The 27,892-nt window shown below is 40.5% G+C and overlaps 1 protein-coding gene across 1 annotated transcript; it reads right to left on the bottom strand.

The window, feature by feature from the left end:
• Positions 1 to 27,892, bottom strand: LOC103470679 (3-hydroxy-3-methylglutaryl-coenzyme A reductase). The gene is made up of 20 exons (XM_008419301.2): positions 27,760 to 27,892; positions 27,087 to 27,263; positions 20,574 to 20,685; positions 20,385 to 20,472; positions 20,228 to 20,312; positions 20,041 to 20,146; positions 17,655 to 17,761; positions 17,446 to 17,562; positions 17,200 to 17,360; positions 14,259 to 14,485; positions 14,015 to 14,181; positions 13,363 to 13,557; positions 13,131 to 13,289; positions 9,483 to 9,640; positions 9,250 to 9,355; positions 8,966 to 9,136; positions 3,685 to 3,825; positions 3,440 to 3,598; positions 1,350 to 1,504; positions 1 to 380 (listed from the first exon to the last, which is right to left on the bottom strand). Exons 2-20 carry the CDS (start codon positions 27,249 to 27,251, stop codon positions 308 to 310), a joined length of 2,652 nt encoding a protein of 883 aa, XP_008417523.1. The 5' UTR covers positions 27,252 to 27,263; positions 27,760 to 27,892; the 3' UTR covers positions 1 to 307.

The following is a 27,892-nucleotide window of genomic DNA, read 5'->3' as shown; positions in this document are numbered from 1 at the left end:
TAAAAAGCAACTTTGCTGGGGAGTATGACTACCCAGCAAGAAACATTTATTGAGCTCAAGTCTTACCTTTGTACATCTCAGTTTGTGATTAGTTTGGCAAAAGTGCTTGATGACAAAATTATCAACTACAAGTACATGCAGTAAGAAAAACTGAGTTGCTTAAGATATTTTAAGCACTGAATACTTGATCAAAATATGATCTTGTATCAAGAGCTGTGGAAGACAGGTGAGGTCTTCATTGATAAATGAAGAATCCGTTCAAACTGGCTTAATCTTTATGGCTTCCATCCAGTTTCTTGAACAAGACCTAACTTCTTTCAGTCTGCATTGAGCCTCTCCTGCTGCATGTTCCCTGAGTCCCATGTAAGTCCACCTTAGATCTGCAAACAAAACATAATCACACTCGGTATTCTGTCCTGTTCTGTTCAAAAGCATGCAACTATAAGAGCCTAACTTCAACACCTCCCTTCTGTATAACCTTGCAGAATAAAGCAAGGTTATTCCCTCTTGTAGCTATGTATAATGTAAATATACACAGAGGCTTTGTACCCCTTAAAATGGGTTTTCATGGGTGCAGTCAGATGTGATTGTAAATATACTTCCAAATGTAAGCATTTTCTCTTAGAATACTTGTATTGATAGTAAAAAAACAAAATGAGATTTCTCAAGTCCAAAAATTCTGTAGTAACAACCAATATATTGCCTATATTGTTCCATTTTGTTTGGTCTCATCTCTCAATCATAATGATGTTTGAGAAATCCTTTAAAGAATCAAATCAACACTCCAGGTGTGTTTTTGATGAGGCAATATCACTATAACCCGATATAAACTCAAAAAAAGTTAATTTTACGTGATACCCCCCCTTTGAAATGCAAGCTGTTCCATTCATTTTACTAATTAGTTTTAATAATGAAGTGATTGTGCCATTGAAAAAAATGTTCCTTAGGAAGGTATAACAGAAAATAATTGAGAACCACAGTTCTTACAGTACAGCTGTAATCGTTTTTGAACCATGCATGCATGTCATAATCCATGCAGAAACTCAACTGCTTCTTGTAAAGAATGAGGAATCAGCTGTAAGCACAGAAGTACAAATATATTTTGAAATTTAACTGTACTACAAGTCTCCACAAAATAAGTGTATTTGTTTTACATCACAAAACAAATTAAATTAGCTTTTTCAGGATAGGGAAGCTACAGTGGTATGTTGCTAATGCTTGTGCTAGCACATACAATCACAGGAACACAGGAGAACGGACCAGACTACATAGGAAATCAATACACAACTCAAGGAGGATTTGAACAAGTGGGGGATTTAAATCTTTTAGCTGGCATGTTTTGCTCTTACCTGTTATGAGTCATGTGACTCTTGACAAGGTGCCCAGCAGCCAGAGCACTCAGCAGTGAGAGTTCTCCAGCCAGCACTGTGGCACATACAATCCTGGCCAACTGGCAGGCATTCTCCCCTGGGTACTGCTGACTGGCACCCTGGACTCCCAGCATCTGAACAAATACACGCACACGTTATGCATCTTTATCTGACTTCCATTCATTTCTATCGCCTAACCCCGACTGAACCATTACCAGTATATACTTAACCCTAAACTTTACATAAACTCAATTCAATTCAGTTTGCATGGAACGACCTAAAGAGAAGAATCAGAAAGGCTAAAAGAGATTACAAGAGGAGGATGAAGGAGCACCTAGGCAATAACAGCAGGCAGGTTTGGGTGGGAATCCAGCACATCACCAACTACAGCTTCAGCTGCAATGGAGCAACTGAAGGTGACATCTCACTAGTGGAGATGTTGAACCACTTCTTCGCTCATTTCGGGCCGAAGCCTCCAGTGACAGCTGCTCTGAATGCACTAGAGCAGTTAAGCAACTTTATCCTCAAGGTGGAGGAATATGAAGAGAGACGCTCGCTACACTGTCGATCCCAGAAAGGCAGCAGGATCTGATTGTGTTCCTGGATGTGTGTACTGTGCAGAACAGCTGGATAGGGTATTTACTAAAGATCTTACATCCGTCCCCGTCTCAGGCCAGAGTCCCATCCTGCCTGAAATCCTCCACCATTGTTCCCATTCCTAAAAAACAGTCACATCACCTGCCTGAACGACTACTGACTAGTGACCCCATTGGTGATGAAATGTTTTGAAAGGCTGGTTAAGAGTCACATCTTGGCGTTCATTCCTCACACCTTTGATATGCACCAGTTTGCTTATAGAGCCAACAGGTCAACTGAAGATGCTGTTGCCACTGTCCTGCATGCTGTCTTGTCCCACCTGGAGCATTACGCACAAATCCTCTTCAATAATTTTAACTTGGCTTTCAATACCATCCTCCATGACATATTAGTGCGACCAGACCAGGGAATCCCCTCTTCCACCTGTTGCTGGATTAAGGACTTCATGACAGATCACAAACAAAGAGTCACAGTGGGCCCCCATACATCTTCAGTTATCAGCATCAGCACTGGCCCTCAGGGCTGTGTGCTGAGCCCTCTGCTCTTCACGCTGTATGTGCACACGATTGTATTTGCAGACCACGCAACTGTAGTGGGCCTCATCTCAGGGGGGGATAAGCCTGCCTACGGGAACGAGGCGGAGTGACTCAGCGTGGTGGACAGACAACAACTTAATCCTTTATACAGTCAAAACCAAGGAGATCATAGTGGATTTTTAGGAGAAGAAGGAGTCATTCAACCACTATACAACTGCAGAGAGCTGGTGGAGAGTGTGTCAAACTTCCATTACCTGGGAGTTCATATCATGGATAACCTGGCCTCGGATGTAAACACAGCAGAAATGGCAAAGAAGGCCCAGCAGAGAGAAACAATATTTCTCTAAAAACTGCTGGTGTCCTTCTATTGATGCTCTATTAAGAGCATCATCTGCCGTTGTCTGTGTGTGGTTCTCCAGCTGCACAAAGGTAGACTCTCCAGAGAATCATTAAATCTGTCCAGAAGACCATCGGCTGCTCTCTGCCTTCTCTTGAAGTACTCCACAGGTCCCACTGCCTCAGGAAAGCCAGGAACATTTTAAAAGACTCCTTACACCCTGGACACAATTTATTCCAACTGCTGCCATCTGGCTGCAGATATAAGGCCAAACATACTGAAGAACAGTTTATACCAGGGGTGGGCAATCCTGGTCCTCGAGGCCAGTGTCCTGCAACTCTTAGATGTCTCCCTGGTCCAACACACCTGGATTCAGTAGCTGAATCACCTCCTCAGTGGAGTCAGGTTCTCTTGAGTCCTGCTAATGACCTCATTATTTGACTCAGGTTTGTTGAAGTAGAGTGCAACCGTCAGGCCTAACAAAACCAGCTGTACTTGGTTAAACTCTACAGAGGGAACAATAATATTCAGGCATGTTGTTTGCCAACTCAGCTTTACTATGAGTTAGTGAAACAGGTTTACAAGTGTGCTTTGTGTACCTTGAGGCAGGCTTGTTGAGGGGGCAGGTTGGTGCCTCCTCCCACAGTGCCCACCTCTATAGAGGGCATAGTGCAGCTGATGTACAGGTCCTTCCCTGTTGGTCCCGATGGCTCCATGAGAGTAATGCAGTTACTGCTGCTTACTGACTGGGCCGGATCCTGGTAAACACACATTGAGAGACATGTTTAATGCTGAAGTGTAATAAAATAAATGAATAAACAATGATTAAAAAGAACCTCCTTACCTGCCCACAGGCTATGTAGATAGCAGCCACCAAGTTGGCAGCGTGTGCATTAAAGCCACCAATGCTACCTGCCATGGCTGAGCCAACCAGGTTCTTACTGATGTTAACTTCTATCAGTGCTTCAGTTGTAGTCTTCAAAACCTGAAGAATGGAAAAAACAGGGAAATCAATTGTGAGACAACCTCCATAGTGTTTCTGTGTGCTGGAGATCACTCATACTGAACACTGTTAATAGAGAGATGTTTCTCCATACTGGCACCATATGCTTCCCCTGGATGAGGAATTAATCCAAAATTAATGGCAATCTGCTGAGCTTTCTTAGATATGTTTTATCATAACATGGTCAACTAAATTTGTGTATTGTATTATACATCTGAGGTTCCCCCCAGAGGAACTGCTAACAGCGCTGCCTGCTTTGTCCAGAAGACAGTTTGTTGACGCAGGTGTATGATAGCATCATCAACTCCAACTATATTTTGATAAGCAAACTGCAGAGGGTCTTCATATGAGCTTGTCTTCTTACTCAGTTGGGCCAACAGGATTCTTTCTAGGACCTGCATGTTGTGGGATGTCATCAGGGCAACAGGCCTGCAGTTGTTGATGACTGATGGATGAGTTTTCTTTGGTATTGGGACCAGGAGGATGTCTTCCACAACAGTTTAAAGAGATGCTAATCCTACACAGGGTGGGATGTCTGCCTGGGGTCAGGAGAGGAGAATGATGAGCTTGTTCTTGAGCTGAACCTGTTGAACAGAGTTCATTTGCTCTGTCCCTACTTCCATCCGTCTGATCCTCCTTTTAATTGATAATTTAATTTAACCGTCTTCATCCCTGACCACACATCTGATATTGTTCTTCTGCAGTTTATTCTCCAGCCTCTTCCTGTACTTCTCCTTGTTGTCTCTAATCTTGACTTTGAGCTCTTTCTTATACTTTTCAACTCCTTGTCTTGTTCCCTAAAGGCTCTTTTTTTTACTTGTTTAAAAGTTTCTTTAGGTCACTGGTGATCTAGGGTTTGTTATTTGGGAAGCATCTCACTGTTCTGGTGGGGATGGTGCCGTTCACACAGAAGTTTAATATAGTCAGTCACACACTCAGTCATGGCACTGATGTCATCTCCATGTAGCTGGCAGAGAGTAGTCCAATCAGTTGCTTCAAACAAGCCTGGAGGACCTCTTCTGCTTCCAGTGACCATTTCCAAACAGTCATTTTCCTAACAGGCAGCCTCTTCACTAGGGGTTTGTATTAACAGAGAAAAACACGATTATGGTTTGATTTCCCCCAGAGGAGGTTTTGGTTTGGGGACATATGCATCCTTGACATCAGTGTAAAGCAAATCCGAAATCTTGTTTTCCTGGGTGGAGCAGCTGACAAAATGGTGAAACATCGGCAGCATAGAAGAGAGTGAGGCATGATTAAAATCACCAGATATTGCACATGCGTTATTGGCAACAGCTCAGGGTGGAATTTAAACACCTGCCAAAATAACACTGGTGAACTCTCTTGGTAAAAAAATATGGTCAGAAACTTACTTCCAAGAGTTCAATGTCTAAGACTGCAGAGACGACACTTCACAGTAGCATGTCCTGGATAACACCATCTGTTGTTCACAAACACTGCTAATCCACCGCCCTTTTTCCTGCTGTTCTTTATCTCCATCCATCCATCCATCCATCCATCCATCCATCCATCCATCCATCCATCCATCCATCCATCCATCCATCCATCCATCCATCCATCGATCGATCGATCGATCGATCGATCGATCGATCGTCACGGGGGCAGCAGCTTCAGAAGGGAGGCCCAGACTTCCCTCTCCCCAGCCACTTCTTCCAGCTCCTCCGGAGGAATCCCAAGGCGTTCCCAGGCCAGCCGAGAGACATAATCCCTCCAGCGTATCCTGGGTCTTCCCGAGGCCTCCTCCCGGTGGGACGTGCCCGGAACACCTCACCAGGGAGGCGTCCAGGAGGCATCCTGACCAGATGCCCGAGCCACCTCAACTGGCTCCTTTCGACGTGGAGGAGCAGCGGCTCTACTCTGAGTCCCTCCCGGATGACCGAGCTTCTCTCTCTAAGGGAGAGCCCAGCCACCCTGTGGAGGAAACCCATTTCGGCCGCTTGTATCCGTGATCTCGTTCTTTCGGTCATGACCCAAAACACATGACCATAGATGAGGGTGGGAACGTAGATCGACCGGTAAATCGAGAGCTTCGCTTTTTGGCTCAGCTCTCTCTTCACCACGACGGACCGGTACAGCGCCCGCTTCACGGCAGACGCTGCCCCAATCCGCCTGTCGATCTCCCGCTCCCTTCTTCCCTCATTCGTGAACAAGATACTTAAACTCCTCCACTTGAGGCAGGACGAACCCCCTGACCCAGAGAAGGCACTCTACCCTTTTCCGGCTCAAGACCATGAGCCGGAAAAGGGCTCATGGTCAAATCTGAAAGGGCAAATCTGAAGACCATGGCTTCAGATTTGGAGGCACTGAGCCTCATCCCGGCCGCTTCACACTCGGCTGCGAACCGCTCCAGTGAGAGCTGCAGATCACGATCCGATGAAGCCAACAGTCATGTTTCCATAAAGCACATTATGCTGCATTCCTTATACTCTTGCTGAGTTCTTGTCAGGGCTTGAAGTTCTTCCGTTTTGTTATCCATCGATCTCATGTTGCCCATGGATGGTACAGATGGTTTGATCTTCCTCCTTCCCTTTCTCCTTGTTGCTGCTCTGCATCTACGATGCCTCCATTTAAACTTCTCTGGGATTTCTGGCTACAACTGTGGTATGTCAGCTTTTCAGATGTTGATCATCTGTTTCCTGTTGTAAACCACTCTGTTGCTACAGCTATGCATCATAAGAAAATGGCAAAAATACAAAAAATATTGCCAAAAATCAGTCAAACCAAAAAAAGAAACAGCTGTCCAAAAAATCTTTTTTCATCCAAAAAAGCAGCAATTTATGTTTGAAAATAAAAAAAAATAAAGCTGTAAGCGGCTCCTACGCCATGAAGTTATGTCAGATGGCACAGGATTAAGCCAATATGAATCAGAGTAAAAGTAAAACATACAGTAGAAAAAACAGGTGACTAACTGTCAGAAGTGGGTGGGGCTAAGGTGATGTCATCAATTGAACATGACAATGTGATCAAGACTAGACTGGTCTATTGTAAGACATAGGAAGTCTGATGCAGCTGTGACCTTGCATGTGGAAGTTATTGAACCTTGATGTTTCATGGCACATAGCCAAAGTTTGACACTTAGCCACGCCCACATGCTTTGATGTACGAGAAATCTTTTGATAACTTTTGACCTTCAATGCCTCAAGAGTGTGGCGAGTGATTCTGCAGTCTGTATCTGAAAAACTGTAGGACGGGTTCAATCAGATACGACGTCTATAAAAAAGAGAAACGTTTGACGGCTTTGATCCAAAATGGCGGACTTCCTGTTGGGTTTGGACCATGGCTTCAAGAAACTTTTTTGTATGTCCTGACAAGATACACATGTGTAGCAAGTTTCATAATTCTAGGTTAAAGCATGGCTTGGGGCTGATCATTGAAAATATTCTAGGGGGCGCTAGAGAAATTAGGCCACGCCCATCAAAGTTTCTTATGGATTCCCGTCAGAGGGTGGATAAAGATCCATCCTAGTGAGTTTGGTGCAGCTCAGCTCAAACCTGTGGAATTTAGAGCCAACGTATCGCAACAGCGTTACAGGTCACTTCGCCATGCCCACCCACTTCATTGATACCAGTCAGGGTTGGAATCAACATGTCTTCTGTCTCTGCACACAGTTTCATGTTGATTAAGTCAAAGGGGTCAGACAGCGACCAGTCACAGTAAAACAAGGCACTTCCTGTTCTGAGGGGGCGTGGCCTAAGTGATGTCATAATTTGACCATTAGGCATTGGTCAAATGCCATTGGTCAAATGCCATTTGACCAATGGAACATCAATTACCCGATGATCAATCGGGTAATTGAACATTGGGTGATCAATTACCCGATGATCACAATGATGGGTGATCGGGTAATTGATCACCCGATGATCAATTACCCGATTGATCAATCGGGTAATTGAACATTGGGTGATCAATTACCCGATGATCACGATGATGGGTGATCGGGTAATTGATCACCCGATGATCAATTACTGAAAGTTTGGTGCAAGCATGAATTTTTGTGTAGGAGATAACAGTTTCGTGTTTCATGGCGAGTAAGTGAACTTTGACCCCTGATAATACCCCTTCAGCATGCACGAAAACTCAGTTTTGATAACTTTTAATTGGCCATGCCTTATGAACAAACAGACCAAGTTTGAAGCCAATCAATCGAAATCCCTAGGAGGAGTTTGATCAAATGCGAAGGCTGTAAACGGCCAAAATGGGATCAAAATCGGAACTTAAATCCAAAATGGTTGACTTCCTGTTTGACTTGCACTATGACAACAGGTGGCGCTGTTGAGCCGTTTCTTGTGTGATTTTTGCGAGGACCAATACGTAATTTTCACACAGACTTGAGGCGTCTGCCAAGTTTGGTGAGTTTTCGAATTGATAAAACCCCCAAAAAGCCAATTCATTTGACAGAAGCACAATAAGAAGAAACAGTACGATTACAATAGGCCTTCGCAGGGCTTCGCTGCTTGGGCCTAAAAATGCCAAAATCTCAATGAAAGCACAGAACTACTCCAACGTGCTGCCATCTTCAGTGGCACACTTTGTAATTTTATCAGTGAAAGGTCCTATACAAATAAAATTTTACCTACTTACTTATAGCTGGACTAAATTCGACTCTATATAAATAATCTGAACAAATGATAGGAATTTACTGAAATTTATTTAAGGGTGCCCCTAAACATGACCCTGAAGTGAGGGAAGGGATGGAGATGGATGGGGAGGACTTATTTTATTTTTGTTGGCATACAACAACTTTAAAGACTAGATCTTTGAAAATAAATGTAGAATAATCAAGTTATAAAACTTAGGTAAAAGAAGATAAAATATTTTTGCTTTTTTATCACAAAGATTTACCTAAAGTTCATTGTCCATCCAAAATTTTATATACATTTGGTCTGACATGCCCCTGTGGTGGGATAAGTAGGGAAAGGAAAAAATAACCCTCTAAGTATATGTAGAATAATATAAAACCATGCTAAAACAATGAAAATAATTACCTGAACTGTATGCACATGATGTGAAGAAAGCATAATAAAATGGGAAAGCAAAGTAGAACCTTCATAGCAGTTTGGTATAAAGAGTTAGCAGCATTTGTAGGCCTGACTCCTCTTACCTCTTGGACCACCTCTGCAGAGATTGTAGCTTCACAGACGGTAGACTTGCCCCTGCCTTCAATCCAGTTGATAGCAGCAGGTTTCTTGTCTGTACAGTAGTTCCCACTGACTGCCACTACCTGCAGCTCAGGGAAGTGCTGCTGCAGCCTGCTCAGAGCCTTTTCTGTGCCCTGCAGACAATCAAGTTTTCTTTAAAACAAAGGTTGCTTATAGTGTCAAACACTGCATTTATATAAAATGATAAGTACAGTTGATATGTTGAAGACTATTTTCTCATGGTTACCTTAGAGATCATATTCATTCCCATAGCATCTCCTGTCCTGCACTGGAAGCGTATGTAAAGATTTCTCCCAGCCAGACCAACCAGCAACTTTTGTAGCCGAGCGAATCTGCCAATAATAARTGCAAAAATCATAAATTATTTGCAGAAGACAAGAAGAAATGATTACTGGTATTGGTATTGGTCTTAAACACAGTTTATGTCGTGAGTCTGTACAGCTACACCAAGCGGTTTACCTGCTGCTGTTGTCAAAAACCTCTGTGATGTCCTGAAAGCCATCTGGACTCTCCAGCCAGGCCTTGACCTCAGCAGCCTTGCAGGCAGATGGGAGTCTGACCACAGGACCACGAGTCATGCCATCAGCCAGGATACAACTGCTGGCTCCTCCAGACACCTAAAGCAAGGAGACAAAAAGAATTAAACATATACTCGGAATTATAAATGTCTAAATGTTTAAAAAACAAAACTAAAAACAAAGGTGAACTGGTAGCAACTGGTAAAATTTTCCAGGCAGCACAGGCGAGAAACAGCAAAGATTCTCACTCTGGTAGCAAGTGAGTCAACTGGCAATAAATACTAGTGATGGGCTATCTGAATCCAGGCTTCGAGGCTTGTACCGAGTAAAAAAGGGGGCGTGTCCGATGAACCCCTGCTTCAAGGCTTGTGTTGACTTGCTGAAAACCACGTGACTGGCAACAAACTAGGCCTCGCATTGCATGGGTCACGTGACTGCTTCATTTTGCGTGTCGGTTTTCAAATTAAAAGCGCGATGAGCCGCTCTGCATCATGGGTTGTTGTCCTTTTGGTCTCGCATCAGAGGAGAATATTTGTCTTCAGTGACCAAAATAAAATGAACATTGACCAACATATTTGATGTGTATTGATGATGGCACTCATCAAATGTAATGTTTGTTACTGGTTTTCTCAATTGTAGATTATGTTTTTTTATGACTTTATATTTTTGTGATTTTATGAACTGCATTGTTGCTGAAATGTGCTACAGAAGTAAACTTGATTGATTGTCTGAAATGGAGCCAGTAAGAGGAAAATCTCTGACATCTGGGAATACTTTGAGATGATGCTCACAATAAAATTCTTCTTAGACAATAATTAACCCTCCACCTCATGATTTCTCACCTTCTGCAAAGTTCCACTATTATTTGTAGTTTGATTAGCAAAGATATATCAGTCTTGCACAGCAGGAACATATTTAATGGTGTTGCAGAATTAAAATTTAACATCTAGCCAAATATAAGGGATGAGAGCCAATTAGAAATCCAAGAAAACGTGAACGCCCCAACATGCACTGCACTCCCAACACACTAAAACATCAAATTTCTTTATTGTCAAATCTGACATAAAAGAAAACCCAACACAACCAGTGTGTTCAACATATACCAGGATTAGATTGGCTACAAATCATTTTAATAATTAAAACATATGACAATTAAATATGGTTTCATTGATTCTCCTGTTACTAAATATGAGTTTGATGAAAACTTTGTGACAATATTGCATTTACTAATTTTTGGAAGTATGATCCAACTGAGTGACAAGGCTGTTAGTTTCACCAGCAGATGTCACTAGTGAGTCCTGAATGAAGCATCGAGTAATGACCCTTTTTGCAAAGCAAAGGCCTGGAAAGGTTCATTGCTTCACGAGGCTTCATTTGCCCATCACTAATAAATACGACTTCAGACCTGATAGACGAACGACAAAAACCCGACAGGTAAACACAGACCCAGGTGGAGTTAAATACACCGGGCAGTAATTAAGGGGAAACAAAAGACAGCTGGAGAGAATCAAGGGGTAGGCGGGACAACATGGAGACACAGCTGAACACAGAAACCTAAATAAACACAGAAAAAACAAATCCTCACACATTGTGCAAACCAAAACAAATAAAATAATAAAAATGTTACTGTATTATAGGTTACCTGTATGAATAATGCAGAAAGTAGAACGCATTTCACAATGTGGAAAAAAATATGTATTTTGGTTCTGCCATACGGGGTGTAAAGTAATAAGTTACATTTACATTTATTAGTGTAATTACAATTTGTCTAATTTGTCCTTTAAGTTGTTTACAAAAGCTGAACTTTTACTTTTCCTTGAATTTGTTTTGAATAAAGTTACTCAGTTACATTTGAAATCATATCCATTAATGAGTAAAGATAAGAAAATAAAACGGCAGAAAAAACGGCATTGATCTTTTGGCTGGGTTCTTATAGTGTTGCATCAATGGGAAGACAGAGGAGCAAGGAAAACAACCCTCCAGTGAGTAAATACTTAAAACAAAAGACATTTAACACTTTTTATTTATTTTTCCTGCTCAGTAGGAAGAAACACATTAACAAAATTTCTTAACCCTTTAGTGCATAGCAGCCACTACAGCGGACAGCTATTTAAAAGTCATTGTTTCCTAAATGCAGTGGTTTCTATGGTGGAATTGCCTATCAGTCCTGAGAATGCTCTCTACTGCTCCCCTCCATTGAGATTAATTCAGTGGTAAATTGTTGTAACTACAAGTGAATGTCATCGGAGTACATACTCAATGACCACTCCTGGAATATCCTCTCAATCCTTCTATTCTAGGAGAATCCTAGAAGTAAAAAAAAAATGCTGATATGCAGGAGTATCTAAGTAACATTATTAACTTAGTTTGGAAAATTTTATTCCACATAAGTAGGACATTTTGATTAACCATGTGTCCAACACAGTGGACGGCAATCATTGCTGACTATATTTTTAACATAAATCATGTAGTTCAGTGGTCCCCAACCTTTTTATTACCGCTGACCAGTCAAGACTTGGAAATTTTGTTGCGGCCCAGGGTGGTGGGGGGGTTAGGGAGGATGAGCAGTCAGATAGGGCTTCTGCATGTTGGTGTTCCCGCTAAAGCCTGAATATGCCCAATTTGGGTTGTCTTGAAATATGGTGTGCGCTGAGCTCAGAAATTTTTCAGAAATCTATGTAAAACACTGTGGAGGAGCGTCAGTTAGTCATGTCCCATCACTTTGCTCTGTAGCACCTTGACAGAAAACCGTAAGCCCTAGAGAAATTTCGAAAACATTTTACYGGAGCAGGCATTCGGTGCGATTTCATGACCAACTTTCATACCAATAGCATAAGTTTTGCGGCCATGAGAGCGATTTCAAAATTATTTTKGGGTCAAAATTCTACCCTGTTTCTCTCTCTATAACAGCGGCAGTTGGTGTCAGTTACACTTTGCGTTTCGGCAGTTGGAAATTTCGCTCATTTTTTGCTTTTTATGTCGCCATCATAACTCCGATCCCCAATAAAAATAGTAGCTCCCTTCCCGGGATTGAGCCGCATGTTTTGATACCATTTTTGTGGGGTTTCTCGCAGCGGTACGAGCCGCATTAACGGTGACGGAAGAAAAATATGGAATAAAGAGACATTCTATTGGGTGTAGAACAATAGGTGCCTGCCATATGTCTTTCTGTGAGGATATTTATGTACAGAAGAAAAAAATACAAATACATTGTATATTGTTTATACAGTAAAATACTGGGTAGCGAATGGGAGTTACCATGAGAATGAAGTGTAGAAGAAGTTGTTATTTTATATGGAAGGATTAAAATAAACTGTTCATTACAGAAATAAGTATGTTGACAAAATGTCTAATAAACAGAACAGATTCCAGGAGGACTTGAGAAGTACAGAGTTATTTCTGCCTCATTACTTCAACCTGTTCTATCCTGTTTACAGAAAAAATCAATGTCTGCTACACCGACACCAGTCCTGGCGCGTGTAATATTTCATCAGAAAAACTTCAGCTTCTTGAACTGAAATTTCATGGAGCTAAATGTGTTATTGGGCTAGTGCCTGTAACAGTCAGTAACAACAACTCAGACACTTACAGCAATTGCACGACAGCCTCGGTTAGTGCTTGCAACTAAGCAACCTTCAGTAGTTGCCATGGGAACCTGGAACTGTTTTCCATCCAGATGTAGAGGTCCTGCAACTCCAACCGGTACTGGGATGTAACCAATCACATTCTCACAGCAGGTACCCATAACCTAGAAAATGCATCTTTGTTAAAGACACAGGTTCATGTGGTTGTAGGGTTTCTTGTATAGCTTTCAATGTCACCTTGGAGTAGTCGTAGTTGATGTATGGAAGGGAGGAGAGTGCAGAAGGACAAGAAAGCTTGGCAGAGATCATCTGTCTTCGTATTGCCACTCCTCTCTCTGGTTTCTCCATCAAAGTCTCCAGTTTGTATGCTGGGATATGTTTGGAGGTAACCAGCAACATCACCTCAGCATCACTTAGATGATATGGCCCTTGCTGCAGAAACACAATCAAACTTTTCAACGTTATAGGAGCTGGTGGTTATTATTGGAGTCTGAACAGCTGTTGCTCCACCCATAGGCCATTCCTACTATTTAAACTGTAAAATCTCCATCCTATTTCAAAACACTTATTTTATATTTGATTCTGACCAATCAACTATGTATTTACAGGTTATAGCCTTATCAATTAGATAGTTCTGATTGTGTCTATGATGCTAAAATGTAGGTGAGGCTACAAATATAATGGTAAGAATCATAAGAAAGTAAGTACACCCTCTTTTAAATATGCAGATGTGATCCTAATAAAGTGGTATTCACCAGATTCTTAAAGGTCTTCATTCTAACCTTATATGTACAAAACAAAAAAAAATTGTCAAATTTAAATTCTAAAAAATGTAATCATATGACCTGTGAATTGTTAAGGGCATTATAGGATTTCTTCTCTGTTTTACCTCAGGGTTGTTAAAGATAGACACACATTCATCAAGTCCTCTGGGATTCTGCAGCAGACTGGGCTCAGTGTTGTCATACTTCATCTCCCCATCTTCTTCCCCAATGACAAACAAGCTCTTTGACTGATAGGCCATGGTGGGGGCCGGAAATGGCCGAATAACTTCATCTAGGGAGAGAAGTTGGAATAAGACACAGTGCTACACAAGCTTATCTGTGTAGCACTGACAGTGAGGGCAGACACACCTCTCTCCTCCCTGCAGGGGGCTGCAGGTGCTGCAGATCTGGGTGCAGAAGGCTCCCTGATGCAGCAGATCTTGTATTGCTGGTTTTGGCTGGGAGCAACCATGGTGATGGGGTTCCTAAGAGACAGTGTAGACTCCATCTCCACTTGCTCAAAGAAGATGTACTTGACAGCCAGCAGCAGAGCCAATGCCAGACAGATCACTTGCTCTATGTCCATAGTTATCATTCTGTAAACAAGACAAACAGGTTAATCAGGTTCATGACTGACTGCAATCTGGTAATCTTCTTGCTATTCATTTTTTTTTTGCTTTGGACATGACTTAATTCTCAAGATACAGACTGAGCGATGGTCAAAATATTTATTTAACAAACTTAATTATTTGGTGAATTGGAGATTTTCTGCAACAGTAACTCAAAACATTCAATATATTTAAAGGTTCACTATTATGACTCCTTGAACAAGCTAAGATAGATCTGTGGGGCTAAACAAAACATGTTCATTACATTCAGGGGTGAAAGTAGTTTGAAATTCTTGGGGGCACTATGACAAAAAAAAAAGAAAAAATTCTATATATATCTGCGACAGACTGGCAACCTGTCCAGGGTGTACCCCGCCTCTCGCCCGGAATGTTAGATGGAGATAGGCACCAGCAACCCTCCTGACCCCACTGAGAGACAAGGATGTAAAGAAAATGGTGGAAATATTAATGTTGATGAAATTTTCTCCAAAATAATAACCTTTTTCAACCTTTATAGCTCCACTGTTGAAAATGAGGCTCTAATATTAACAAATGACATTGAAATAAAATCCAGTCCAACATCTGGTTTGAGGTGATTCTTCTGGAACCTGACTCTCATACTGATCTATCAGTATGAGAGTCAGGTTCCAGAAGAATCACCTCAAACCAGATGTTGGACTGGATTTTATTTCAATGTCATTTGTTAATATTAGAGCCTCATTTTCAACAGTGGAGCTATAAAGGTTGAAAAATGTTATTATTTTGGAGAAAATTTCATCAACATTAATATTTCCACTAAATAAGAGGGAAAAAAACTATTGTTTGATAAAGGAAAAGCCTCTCAGACTCTGAGCCAGACAGAACCAAACTATTTTTTTTTATATTAGACAATTAATTTAATTTCACATAATTATCGTGGTAGAAGCCATTTGTTTGTTAAAYWCTTAATGAAACATATTTACCGTGTTTGATGTTTGTTGTAAATGACGTATACTCACAAAGAACGAGGTAATTAGTCCAAGTTTGTAGTTTATTCGTTCAGAAACTACAGCGGCTGTGATGCACCAATGCAAAGGTAAAACAACCTGAACAGGTGATCAACTCTAAACCACTCGCACATTGTTACTCTCCGTCTCTGTCATTAAGCACACCCTTTGCCATGGCAACCTCCTGCGCTCCACAAGCCGACCAGAGATTCATTCAGTCTGATACGATATCAGATTTTCAGGCTTGATATTTATTTTGCAATCATTAATAAGCCTCTCATGAACACAGCGGTGGTTGATTAGTTCATTTTAAACTCCTGCTCTGCTGTTTCTTTTGGTAATGGAACCGAAACGCACAGAATTGCGCAACACCTTGTTGAAATAATAATCACTGAGATTATTATTGTTGTTGGCTCATTAATTTGAACACGTTTTGTCGATTTTTCCCCCTGTTGTTCTTTAATAAAGTTACAAACGTTTTAATCCAGTCAGAGGAGGACGTGCTGCTCTCAGCCTCCTGGCTGCGTTCAGTTTGTCACTTAATGCTGAGATCGACTCAAAACCTTCTGCGATCAACATGTTGCACCGCTGCTCTAGCAAAGCACGAACAGTTCAGAAATAATATGAAATAGGAAACAAGCTATTTATTAACTGATTAAGTCGTGTTTTAGATTGTTCTTGAAAAACTAATCAGTCACGGCTGATTAGTGGGTGAACTCACAGCTGCAGAGTGAATCCAGTAGACAGCCGCTCCCCTCTCTTGCAGGTACTGCGTACCCCCGCTAAATCTTTTAGGGGTACGCAGTACCCGACCGCACCCCCTTACTTTCACCCCTGATTACATTTAATACACAAAATCATTCTCCAATCTTGAGATTTCACCCAATCAGTTCTGCCTATTTTGAGCTCATTAAAGAATGCACTGGGCTACGACAAAATTATGCCAGTGAGCTGCTGCTGGCCACACCCTTCTAACTGAGCACTTACATTAGCACCTCAGACATGTAAAAATGGCTACAAACAGACATACAGTGGTACAACCATTTCTATCACCTGAAGAACATTTCCAAGAATAGAGGACTTATGTCTCAGCATTAGAGAAACTCATCCATGTGTTTATCTTTAGTTGTATTGATTACTGCAGCAGCGTCTTCACAGGTCTGCCTAAAAGAAAATCCAGCTGCTGCTGATCCAGAACGCTCCTGCTGCCTTCTGACTAAAACCAGGAAGATAGAGAACATCACCCCAGTTTTAAAGTCCCTACACTGACACCACGTAGCTCAGAGAATAGACTATAAAATACTTTTGTTAGTTTATAAAGTTAACAGGAACATCAATGGAAAGTGGTATCAAAGTCACATCAAAGCTGCTTTGGTTATTCCAAATGGAATTACATTCAAAAAGACTGGAAACAAGTCGGATTCAGAACTACGTATGGAAGTGGCTCAAATCTAACTCCGAAAAATCATATACGGGTCAGTTCTGAGTGTTAACTTTTATTCTAAAAAGTCTGGCCTGGACACTTGACCACATTCAAATCTGATATGGGCCACATGTGCTTGCAGCGTGAACAAGTCTTTGTCCACGCTGCAACTCCTTGGACAAAAGAGATCCTGGTAATGGGTGAGAGTTAAAGCAAATGTATGTCATGCTTTCTGCACACACTGCAAAACACAAAAACAATTATTTAAAGAAAAGTTCTTAGATAAGCCCTACCTGCTGAGGTAGAAGTGCCACAGTGGCATTTCTGGCTCGATTCTTCTAGGAGATAACTGATCCAGCTCCATGCCAAGTTGTGCATTACTTCCTGTTGTACTTGAGGACAATGGTTTGGAAATCCATCGGCTGTGGGCATGAACCATCACCAGTCCAAGAGACTGCACATAGAGGAACCAGTAATGATGCACACACCCTTACAAAATAAATACATAGGGAGGATTTTCTTCACATGCAAAACGTTACCATGATCATTTTGACTCTCTGAGTTACAGGATTGGGTTTGTTGTCCTCCTCCTCCATCACTCTGGAGAAGTCACTTAGCTGCCAGATCGGGTGACCTTCCTGACTCTCACGTGACAACTGGAGCAAATGTATATATTAAAAAAATCAACATGATGAAAAAATGTTTCATTAGTACAGCTATCTATGGGAGCTCAAAAAGTGGGCTTTACCTCAAGGACCAGTGAGACACAGGCAGGGAAGAAAGTCATAAACACAAAATAGTTGGCTAAAACAGACATGCATCCAAAGCCACACATGATTTCCAACTGTTTCACACCTTAAAGACACAAGAGAACATTTCAGCAGTCGTTATTCCCATAAGAAGGAACCACAGTGCAAAAACAGACAATCACAAAGTATTTAAAGCATATTCTTTCATTACTTATTTTTTGTCAATGACAACATATATTATATGTGTAGCTGAGTTAAAACTTTAAGAAATATTACAACAAGATCAAGGTAATATCTGGAGTATTCTAATAAAATTTGCAAGATATGATAAAAAAAGATGCATTTTTTTTCCAAATTAAACAGGACTTTTCACTTCCTGTTTCATTTGTCCACATAACGCTGTTACTGCTTTTATCAATGTATTTTTTTCATTTAATCTTTAAGCAGGACAAAATCACATTGAGATTAAAAGCCTCTTTTTCAAGAGAGTGCTGGATAAGAAGCAGCATCAAATAAATATGTAGCGTAAAACAGAGGCCCCAGTGTAGAGGCTTGTAATCTATTCTAGCATTGAAAGAATGTTGGACTTTTCATTTGACAGTTAAGTGTGGCCAAGTTGAAATAAAGCTTATAGTTTCCTAATACAATTCTGGCCAGTTAACTCTGGCCAGAATTGGCCAGAGTTAAATCGCTAGGGTAACGTTTACCATGTGTATGCTGACAATATTCAAATATATTGTTCATTTCGATCTTCTGAATTTTATAAATTGACTGAACTCAGTAACTGCCTGTCTGACATTAAAATCTGGCTGAATGACAACCTGCAGTTAAATGCTGGCAGGACTGAGACGCTTATCGTAGCTCCTGATGAGAAAATCACGGAAATCAGGAAGCATCTTGGGTTTTTAAACCCTTTGAATAAAAATAGCCTGTTATGATTCATGTCCTGTCCATGCTGTGTTAAGCACTCATTCAGTTCACCTGCCACGCCTGATTGCTTACCTGTTCCACCTGGGCCTTGCCCTACTTAAACACCCCTCAGCCTCTGCTTCCCTGCCAGATTATCGACAGCCACGAGCCAGTAGAGATCCARCGTTTCCTGCCAAGCCTTCTGTGTTTCTTCGACCCCCCTTCTGACCACRGATTTACCCCTCCTGCCAAGCCMTTCACGGATTCCTTCTATTCTGGATTTCTGGACCCTGACCCAAGCTCTGCCTCACGACCACCGATTCCCGCCAGCCCCTCTAAGCTAAGTTTGCTCTCTGTTTTTACCATTTAAGGAATATTTTGATGCTGTGAGCTATTTTATCACAGAAGGAATTAGAAATGATTGTCCATGCTTTTATTTCTTCTCATTTAGATTACTGTAACGGCCTTTTAGTGGGTCTGAGTAAATCCTCCATGGCTTCCCTTCAGTCTGTGCAAAACGCTGCAGCCAGGCTTTTAACTAGAACCCACAGAACAGATCACATGACTCCTGTTCTGGCCTCTCTGCTCTGGCTCCCGGAGTATTTTAGGGGTTATTTTAAAATTTTGGTTTTAACTTTTAAAGCACTTCATGGTGAGGCTCCCAAATATATATTGGACCTTTTGAAGTCTCTCTGTCTGTCTAGGACTCTGAGGTCTTATAATCAGACGCTGCTGTCGGTTCCCAGAACTCATTTTAAAATTCGTGGTGACGGAGCATTAGATGTGGAGGCCCTGAGGCTCTGGAACGCTCTACCTCAACCAATGCGCTGCTCCGTGACAACTGACACATTTAAAAAATGTCTCAAGACTTATCTTTTCAGACTGGCTTTTGGTTAATTTTGTTCATTGATCTTAGTCTTTATTATTGATGCGTTTCCTTTTTTGTAAAGCACTTGGTGATTTTTATATCTGTGAAAGGTGCTATATAAGTAAAGTTTACTTACTTACATTGCCTGTAAGTAGGTAAACATTACTTGTCTGTAATTATTGCTATTTGTGTGCAATGTGTTGACATAAAAATGTCTACAGCGCCTTTGCTGGTGGCTTATTTGCAGTCTGCTTCTGAATTAAATTCTATTCTGAGCACTCTTGCAGTAAGTTTGGTGATATTGCTTTTATTGAAAAATAACTGCATTGTTTTGTGTCTATGCTGCAGCTTGATAGGTAAATGTGTGATTATATATGTCAACAAACATTAAAATATTAATGAATACATATTCTGTATATTTTCAATGTCAGGCCTCAACATGGATTCAGAATTTCTGCCTAACCATATTTTAACATTGATTCACTCATATTTTGCTATCTGGGTAGGCACTTCTCTCTTTAAAGGCCACTTTTCTGCACTTTTCAATGATACCTGTTTTATTGACTCACTTTACTTTTTTTCCGCAACATCAGAGCAGAAGGAAGTACCTGACATGGTTCCTACTCCAATGAGTAAGCACTCCACTAGAGCATCTAAAGTGAAGGTAGGTCCAAGTACAGCCATGCCAGTTCCAATGTTTTCCCTCACTTCATCCTGAAAAAGCATAGAGGGAAAAAGCATGGTAATAAAAAAAAAAAAAGCTTCAACAAGCTGCAAGAAAATGTCTTGTCTTACCTGAGAATTGGAGCTTAAGGCAAACTTGGCAAGGGTGCAGGCCTTGGAAAGGTCAATGAGAAGCAAGAAAAAGGGCAGCGCCTCGCTGTAGGACAAGGACATGTTACAGCTTACTGCACAGCAAGCTGATAAAATGATATATTTAGGGCAATCTTACTTGAGGCCAGTGAGCTCCTTATCAAAAAAGTGAATAACAACTGTGCTGAACACAAAACTGGAGAAAATGGTAAAAAGACCAGCAATTCCTAGAAGAAAAGGCATGAACAAAGAAATGCAGTTGAAAACTGTTACATTTTACATGCTTCCGGGATCCTGCAAATATGCTGGTGTGGGAACAATATCTTACCTAGAATGTATTTGGACCCCAGTTGTCTTAAGTTCTGGAACTGAAAATATATGTAGACGATGGCTATACAACGAGTGATGGTCAGGATGATGATGTCACTGCTTAGAATTTCCTGTAAGCAACAAGGTCACAGAAAATATAAAAAAAATACACTATCACAAGCTGTTCAAAGCTCTCAACAGCTGTTATAGTAAGATACGTTTATTTATATAAYGCATTTTTAGCAACAAGGCAGTTCAAAGTCCTCCAAAAGAAATATTAAAAGATAATGGTATAAAACCATAAATTTTTTCCCCATGTTGAATAAGAAGTAAATAATTATTAGCTGGTAGGGGTTTCTCTGGATTCCTGCTCTGATGAAACTAAATATTGTTTCTACATGTTTGATTCCATTAGTATGTTCAAATATTTGAACCAAATGTTGGTTCAAGTTGTTCTGGACTTGGTTCTAAATGTGAACAATATAGGGCTATGCGTTGGTTTTCCATGTGTGATTCTTGTTCTGGGTTGTTAAGTAGATGGCACTTTCTAAGTTTGTTCTAGATTTGTGAACTAAAAAGAGTTTCTCTAGGATTTGCTCCAATATTAAAAGTATAAAGCTAAATGTTGGTCTAAATTAATAAATACTCCACAGTTTATAAAAGTAGCTAAATGTTGATCTAAGGTAATGAATACTCAACAATTACTAAAAATAATAAGCTAAACAGCTTTCTGTTTTAAACGTTGGTCTTAAGTAATAACTACCGGATTTTTCGGTCTATAATCTGCTACCGTTTCCCACGCTTTGAACCATGCGCCTTATAGCCCGGTGCGGCTTTTCTGGGCTCTTTAGCAGGAAATTAATCATTGGAAGTAAAAAGTGCTAATATTCATTTAGAACAAGGACATGCTAGCAGCAGGCACGACAGAGAAATTTCTTCAAACTCATATCCCCTCATCATAGAAACCACATGAAGAAAAGGATGCCGCTTTTAAGTTGAAGGCTATCGATCTCACAGTACTTTTGTATCTGTGGCCATGAAATGTGTTTGCAGTAAGTCTACACACACAGTCTCTGATATGGTGGTATCATCTAAGAGCAAGTCCTTGAAGATGGTTTTCAGGATGGGGGGGCGGGGGGTAAGTGTCATGTTTACATATCTTCGAGGAGATTTGAGATAGCTAGCCAGCCAAGACTGACACAGGGGAGCCACTTCAAATACAGACAATATGCTTTAGGTCATTTAGATTTTAAATTTCTATCAGCCCTTCAGTCTCTCCAGTACATCTCTTTTGATTACAATCATCCAAATTAGTGTGGCCACTTGCCAGATAGAAACTAGCAACTTCTCCAAGATTTATTCCATCCCGCTAGTGAGTTCTAGGGTTCACAGCTGGCCTGCAATCACATCCATTTGCACCTCTGTCCCACAGCATGTCAGTCTGAGTGTTCCCTAGTCAGCCCAATCCATCACAAATTTGTCGATATACCAGGTATCCGCCAACTCCAAACAGCAGAAATCCTGTTATCATGAATCCACATAAATCCAGGATGTCGGGTATGTGCGCGTATCACTTAAGGAAAACCAAGTGACCAATACAGTTCCTGTGTCGTTTGGATGTGAACGTGCCAAATTGTATTTATGAGGGAGAAACTGTCGACACGTTTGTGGGTTTTGTTGGATGGATAATGTGTTCTTTGCCTTACGTTGGTTTTTGGCTCATGTTTGAATTCCGGCATGGATCAACCAAGGAAGAGGAAGTTTCCCCTGTGTGGGATCATTTTCATATCAGAGAATAAGGTAAATGATTATTCCATTCTCATTTCCATTTTTGATTTTTCTTTCAGATTACTCGAGTTCCTTTCTATAGAATATTTGAATTAATTTACATGGATTAACTTTTATTTATATTGTAGATGAAATGTTGGATTTGCTCCCAGATGAGGTTTGTAACCGGAGCACTTCCACAATGCTGAGGCATCATCGTGCCCAGCATGAGGGGGATGAACCAGCTAACACTCTGAGAAACCCTGGTGTTTCCAGAAAGCAGGCGATTGAACTAGAACTTCAACTCAACAATCTGCTCCCGGTTCAGGTTTGTCATGATTGTTAATTGTGTTTATTTGTATTTTGATGTTCTTGCAAATCACTCCACGTAATTACAATGAGTTAGTAACACAGATGCATTTTTATTTTTTTTTTCTCCGATGACGACCTGTGGCAGCACGTGAACATGGAAGTCGAAGAGAACAAGGCCAATTTAAAGGTCACCTCCGAAGCCATTATTGAGGTATAAATATGCATCTCTGAGGCGAACACAACAGGATCCACTACAATACTGGGAAACAAAAAGACATTACCCTATCTTATACAAACTTGCAATTAAATTTATATGTGCGCCGTCATCATCAATATTGTCCTGTGAAAGGATGTTTGTGGATAATGGGGCTCTTTAGTGAAGAAATCAACTCACACAAAAAATCCAAAGTCCAGGGTACAAGAAAATCCAAACACAAAGCACACTGGAGACACAAGGGTAGTGACAAGACAGGCTGGCACATTGTGACTGAGATGGAGAAGCTTAAATACTGAGAGGCAGCAAAYGGAACAATGGACTAACTAGATGAGAACTGATTACAGGTGTGAGTGGTTGGCACAGGAGCTAGCTGAGCAAAGACATAATATAAGAGTAGACCCCGCATTGGCTGCTCCGGCGCAGGAAATACGGCGGCCATCTTGGAGCGGTCGTCCCTCCTACTTTGCTCAATCAAAACGGCAGAAGATGCCTCAGCACTGGGACATTGTTGTTCGGATCGATGAACTATTGATGAGGGTTCCACAGACAACATTTCACAAGTAAGATGGACATGTTATTGTGATTGGAATATTACTTTACTGTATTTATGTCCACTGGCGAGATACCAGCTAATATTGGCTACAGTGCTTGGTGTAATAYGGGGTTCAGCCCCGCTATGAAGGCTAACTGAGATTCTGTAAATCTAAAAAAATTAATTATTCTCTAACATTGACTTGGATTATCTGACACAAGAGCCTACATTAGAAATGAAACAATATAGCGCATATTATAAAACTTGTATTATGGGTTATAACATTCACCAGCAAAGTTTACACAGGTGGTAAAGACTATTATTTATATGCAATTCTTTCACTAGTAAGATACATCCCAAATCTTACGTTTTTGTTTTGAAGGTTTCATAAAGACACAATGTGAGGAAGAAGTGCGAGATATTTTTAAAGAGACAGTTTCACTGCAGCATAGATGAATTTCGCATCGGATTTTGGACTCAATCTGCTGCTGCACTGAAGCTAGAACTCCTTGGTTGGAAAACATATATATATATATGTGTGTGTGTATGTATAAACATGTATTCAATATATATTCTGTATTAATCATTATTTATTATTAAATAAATTATGAACAGCTGTGTGTGTCATGATCCGTGATTCTGTGTAATTATTTTTAGGGCTTTCTGTGTTCAGTTTCTTTCTTGTGAGTCTGTTGTCTCTGCGTCTTCCCCGTTGATTGCTTCCCAGGTGTGTCTCATTCCTTGATTCCTCTCCCTGTGTATTTAAGTTGTCTTTGTCGGATCCTCGTCATTCGTATGTCATTTGTCTGCCTGCCATCACAGTAAAACTGTAAAGTCCTGTGTTGGTTTAGCTCTTTTTCAGTTGCTACCGGTAATTAGCTGTGTGCTACACTCTGCCGTGCTGCCTGTTCTGGACTGTTGAGCTTTCTTCATTAAATCTATCATCTTTATCACAACCTGGGTCTCTGCGTCTCTCCTCACCACCACACCTGACGGTGTGCTTTGTAATATGCTCATCATACATCAATATCAGAATATTCCATTCCTATTCTATTGTTATAGCCACTCAGCATATTTAAATATGCTAAACTATGTATTAAAAACATACTTAAATACAATTGTATATAAATGTAACTTTGATAGATGTTTGAATATGGTTTCCAGTAASAAAAAAGCGTGTTATGATCGATTAAATGCGCTGATACGTTATTGTGCTGCTAAACACATAAGGCTGAGTGGAGTGGTGGACCGCTCCAAGATGGCCGCCCTAAATATCGTCAGCGACAATAGGTGAGAGCGGCCATGAGGCGTCTATTCTTATATTATGTCTATGTAGCTGAGGGGTGGGGAGAAGGTGGCACAGGGAAGCTAAGATGATCTGCTGGGGAATGCAAAAGGGAGGAAACGGCAGGAAGCTGAAAATACTTCTAATATTAAAGAAACACTGACTAAAGAGAACCTGATAAACTAGAAGAGAAAAAGACAAAAACATAAACAAACCTATAAAAGAAACAAGGTTGATCCAACAATAAGAACTAAGGAATATAGAGCTAGAGCAGGGGTGACAAACTCCAGTCCTCAAGGGCCACTATCCTGCAGTTTTCAGATGTGCCAGAGGTACAAAATAACGCTGGAATGAAATGGCTTAATTACCTCCTCCATGTGTAGATCAGTTCTCTTCACAAGGAGAGAACTGATCTGAATATTCTATTCAGGTGTGGTGCAGCAGAGGCACATCTGAAAGTTGTAGGACACCGGCCCTCCAGGGCTGGAGTTTGACACCTGTGAGTTAGGTCATTTCCTTGTTTAGTCCTTAGTTACTCTAACTGGAATTACTAAAGAAAAATGGACATAGATTCAGACAAAAAGTAACTTTTTACTTTTTTAAAGTTTAGGTTAACTAAACCTAAAGTGACAAGAAAACTAGATACGCTATGGGGGGAGCGACAAGGTCTTAAGAAATAACCTAACTGGGATTACTAAAAGAAGGCATACATGGAGTCAGACATATGTGAATAACTGAACTTAGGGTGACGAAATAAACATAACTAGAAACACTACAAGGGAACTGAAATGAGAAAAGCAAGAAACAAGACGTTACTAACCAAAAGAATAAAACTAAAATGACCAYGAAGGGCTAAACTAAAATGAACTAAAACATAATGATAAATACGATGAAAAGCAAAACCAAACCCCCACAAGTCCTAACATCCTTTTTACCCTGTTAATCTAAAAATTATTAAAAATGCTGCAGCGAACTGGAACCTGGAAAAGAGAGCATAACACCCTTCTCTTCATTGGCTGCCAGTTTCTTATCAGACTGATTTTAAAATTATTTTACTGGTTTTTAACGCTTTACATGGCTTAGCCCCAGCTTATCTTTAAGACCTTCTTCATAACCATTTAATTTCTAGAACACGTTGATAAAATAATACATTTCTCTTACATATTCCCAGAACCAGACTGAAAAGAAGAGACCGGGCATTCACTGTCATTGCTCCTAGTCTGTGGAACAACTTAAATTTTAACATTAGATCTGCCCACAGTCTGGAACACTTTAAATCACTCCTTAAAGCTCATTTTTATTCTTTAACTTTTCCATAAGACCTGACATTGTAATTTACTTGCCCTGTCTGTTTTAATTTGTGTTTTATGAATACTGTACAGCACTTTGGTGCAGTTAATATCTGTTTTTAAAGTGCTTTTTAAATATAATTGACATTTCATTGACTGTGACAAACTTTGGTGGCAGCATCATGCTGTGGAGATGCTTCTTGGCAACAAGCCCTGGAAGGCTTGTAAAGATGGAAGGTAAGATGAATGCAGCAAAACAGGCAAATTCTGGAGGTTAACTTGTGTCCATCTCCAAGAAAACTATGGCTTTGAAGTATGTTTGTTTTCAAGACAATGACCTGGAGCATCCAGCTAAAGCTTCACAGAAATGATATGAAGCCAGCAAACCGGAAGTTCTGAAGTGGCCCAGTCAAAGTCCAGAACTTAGTCTGATAGAGTATTGTGATGACTAGACTTCAAAAGAAGCCAATTCCCATGCAACATGGAACAGTTTTGCAAAAAATAATGGAAGAAAATTGCAGAGTCCAGATGTGCAGTCTAGTTGAGACCAATCCAGTCAGACTCCCTGCTGCGATTGCAGGAGGGAGTCTGGAGCAGGAATTAACTAATTTTAATGATCATGATTGATTTGTAAAAGCAACAAAAGGAGGAGAATACGATTCAGACACCGTAAAGTATTATCCTTATTCTTCCTAGCTTTTACAGTTCTTAAATATAACACGAGAACAAGGGCTGCATAACAATAGTGAGTCACTCAATGATGATGATGCTACTGTTAATAGCAAAGTCAATAAATTCCAGATTTTATTCTCAGTCATCTGCCATGTACTGCACATCTCTAACTCTCTCCTTGACCCTTAGCATTTTGGACACTTTCACCTGTGACTTGTGTGACCATCTGCTGCAGGGCGACTCGCTCCAACAGCCAGATTTTTTTGTTGGCATGCATTGTATAAATTTTAGATACTTGAAAAGTATCAGCCAACAAAATCTGTTTTCAAAATTTAGATTTATTGATATTAATATAATATTAATGACATGACACTGTGGTGACAACTTATTTGAGACATATTACCCAGCCCTTGTGAGCACCTATGAAATATTAACTGATGGATTGTTGGTTGTGTTACCTCTTCTGTTTTGGGGCAGTCCAGATTCCAGCCGCAGATTTGATCATTTCCGGTAAACATGTTCATGGACAACATGCAGATGGTGAGGGTGATTGTGCCAACAATCACCTCCCATGGGTGTGAGGCCACCAGGAGGCCGTGGGCACGAAACAGAGGACTTAGCATGGTGCAACAAAGCTAAGAAATAAAACAGGAAAATATTGAGATGAAAATTTGCAAAGATGTAGGATGAAAAGAGAGAGTGCACATAATTAGACTATTTTGTTCTCATCCAACTTCCTCGTATAAATACATAAATATATAATATCCCTAAATATATCTGTTGATGCGTCCTTTTCAGCATAGAAATCGGGTTTAATTTTATTTAGAAAATGCATTATGATGCCAATTTTATGAAAAGGTTTTGTAACTTTATTTTTTACTACTTTTTAAAGATATATAAAAATTACGTTTATGTAATTTGAGTAATTTCAATAAAATCCTGCTGTTAATTAAATAAATAAATGTAACGGAAGAGATTGATTGTACAGTGTAGCCACTAACTTCATGCCTTCAGCTCATCTCATTAACAGCAGTTAATGCCGTGTTCGCGCGAACCAGCAGTTTTTGCAGGCTGGCAGAATGATGACCGACATTGGAATTAGAAGTGAACGGTAAGAAATGAGGTTCTTACCTTCGGTCCTGCTGCGGTCGCTGCTGTCACCGAGCCGCTGAGCCTGCGTAGCAGAGCTTCAGCAGCTTTCGGAGTTGGAGTCAACAACGATGGAACGATGACACGCTACTACATCATCCGACACTGGAGCCAA

The sequence above is a fragment of the Poecilia reticulata genome, linkage group LG9 (genome assembly GCF_000633615.1).
Source record: "Poecilia reticulata strain Guanapo linkage group LG9, Guppy_female_1.0+MT, whole genome shotgun sequence".
In the NCBI taxonomy this organism is placed as follows: Eukaryota; Metazoa; Chordata; class Actinopteri; order Cyprinodontiformes; family Poeciliidae; genus Poecilia; species Poecilia reticulata.
Note: the sequence above shows the minus strand (reverse complement) of the source record. Positions and strands in the feature narration are given on the sequence as shown.

Coding starts and splice junctions, on each gene's coding strand:
- LOC103470679 (XM_008419301.2), bottom strand. CDS start 27,251: ATGCTAAGTCCTCTGTTTCGTGCCCACGGCCTCCTGGTGGCCTCACAC. Junction 14,182..14,258: donor CCCCTGCAGGGAGGAGAGAG/GTGTGTCTGCCC, acceptor TTCTCTCCCTAG/ATGAAGTTATTCGGCCATTT. Junction 9,356..9,482: donor GTTTTTGACAACAGCAGCAG/GTAAACCGCTTG, acceptor TATTATTGGCAG/ATTCGCTCGGCTACAAAAGT.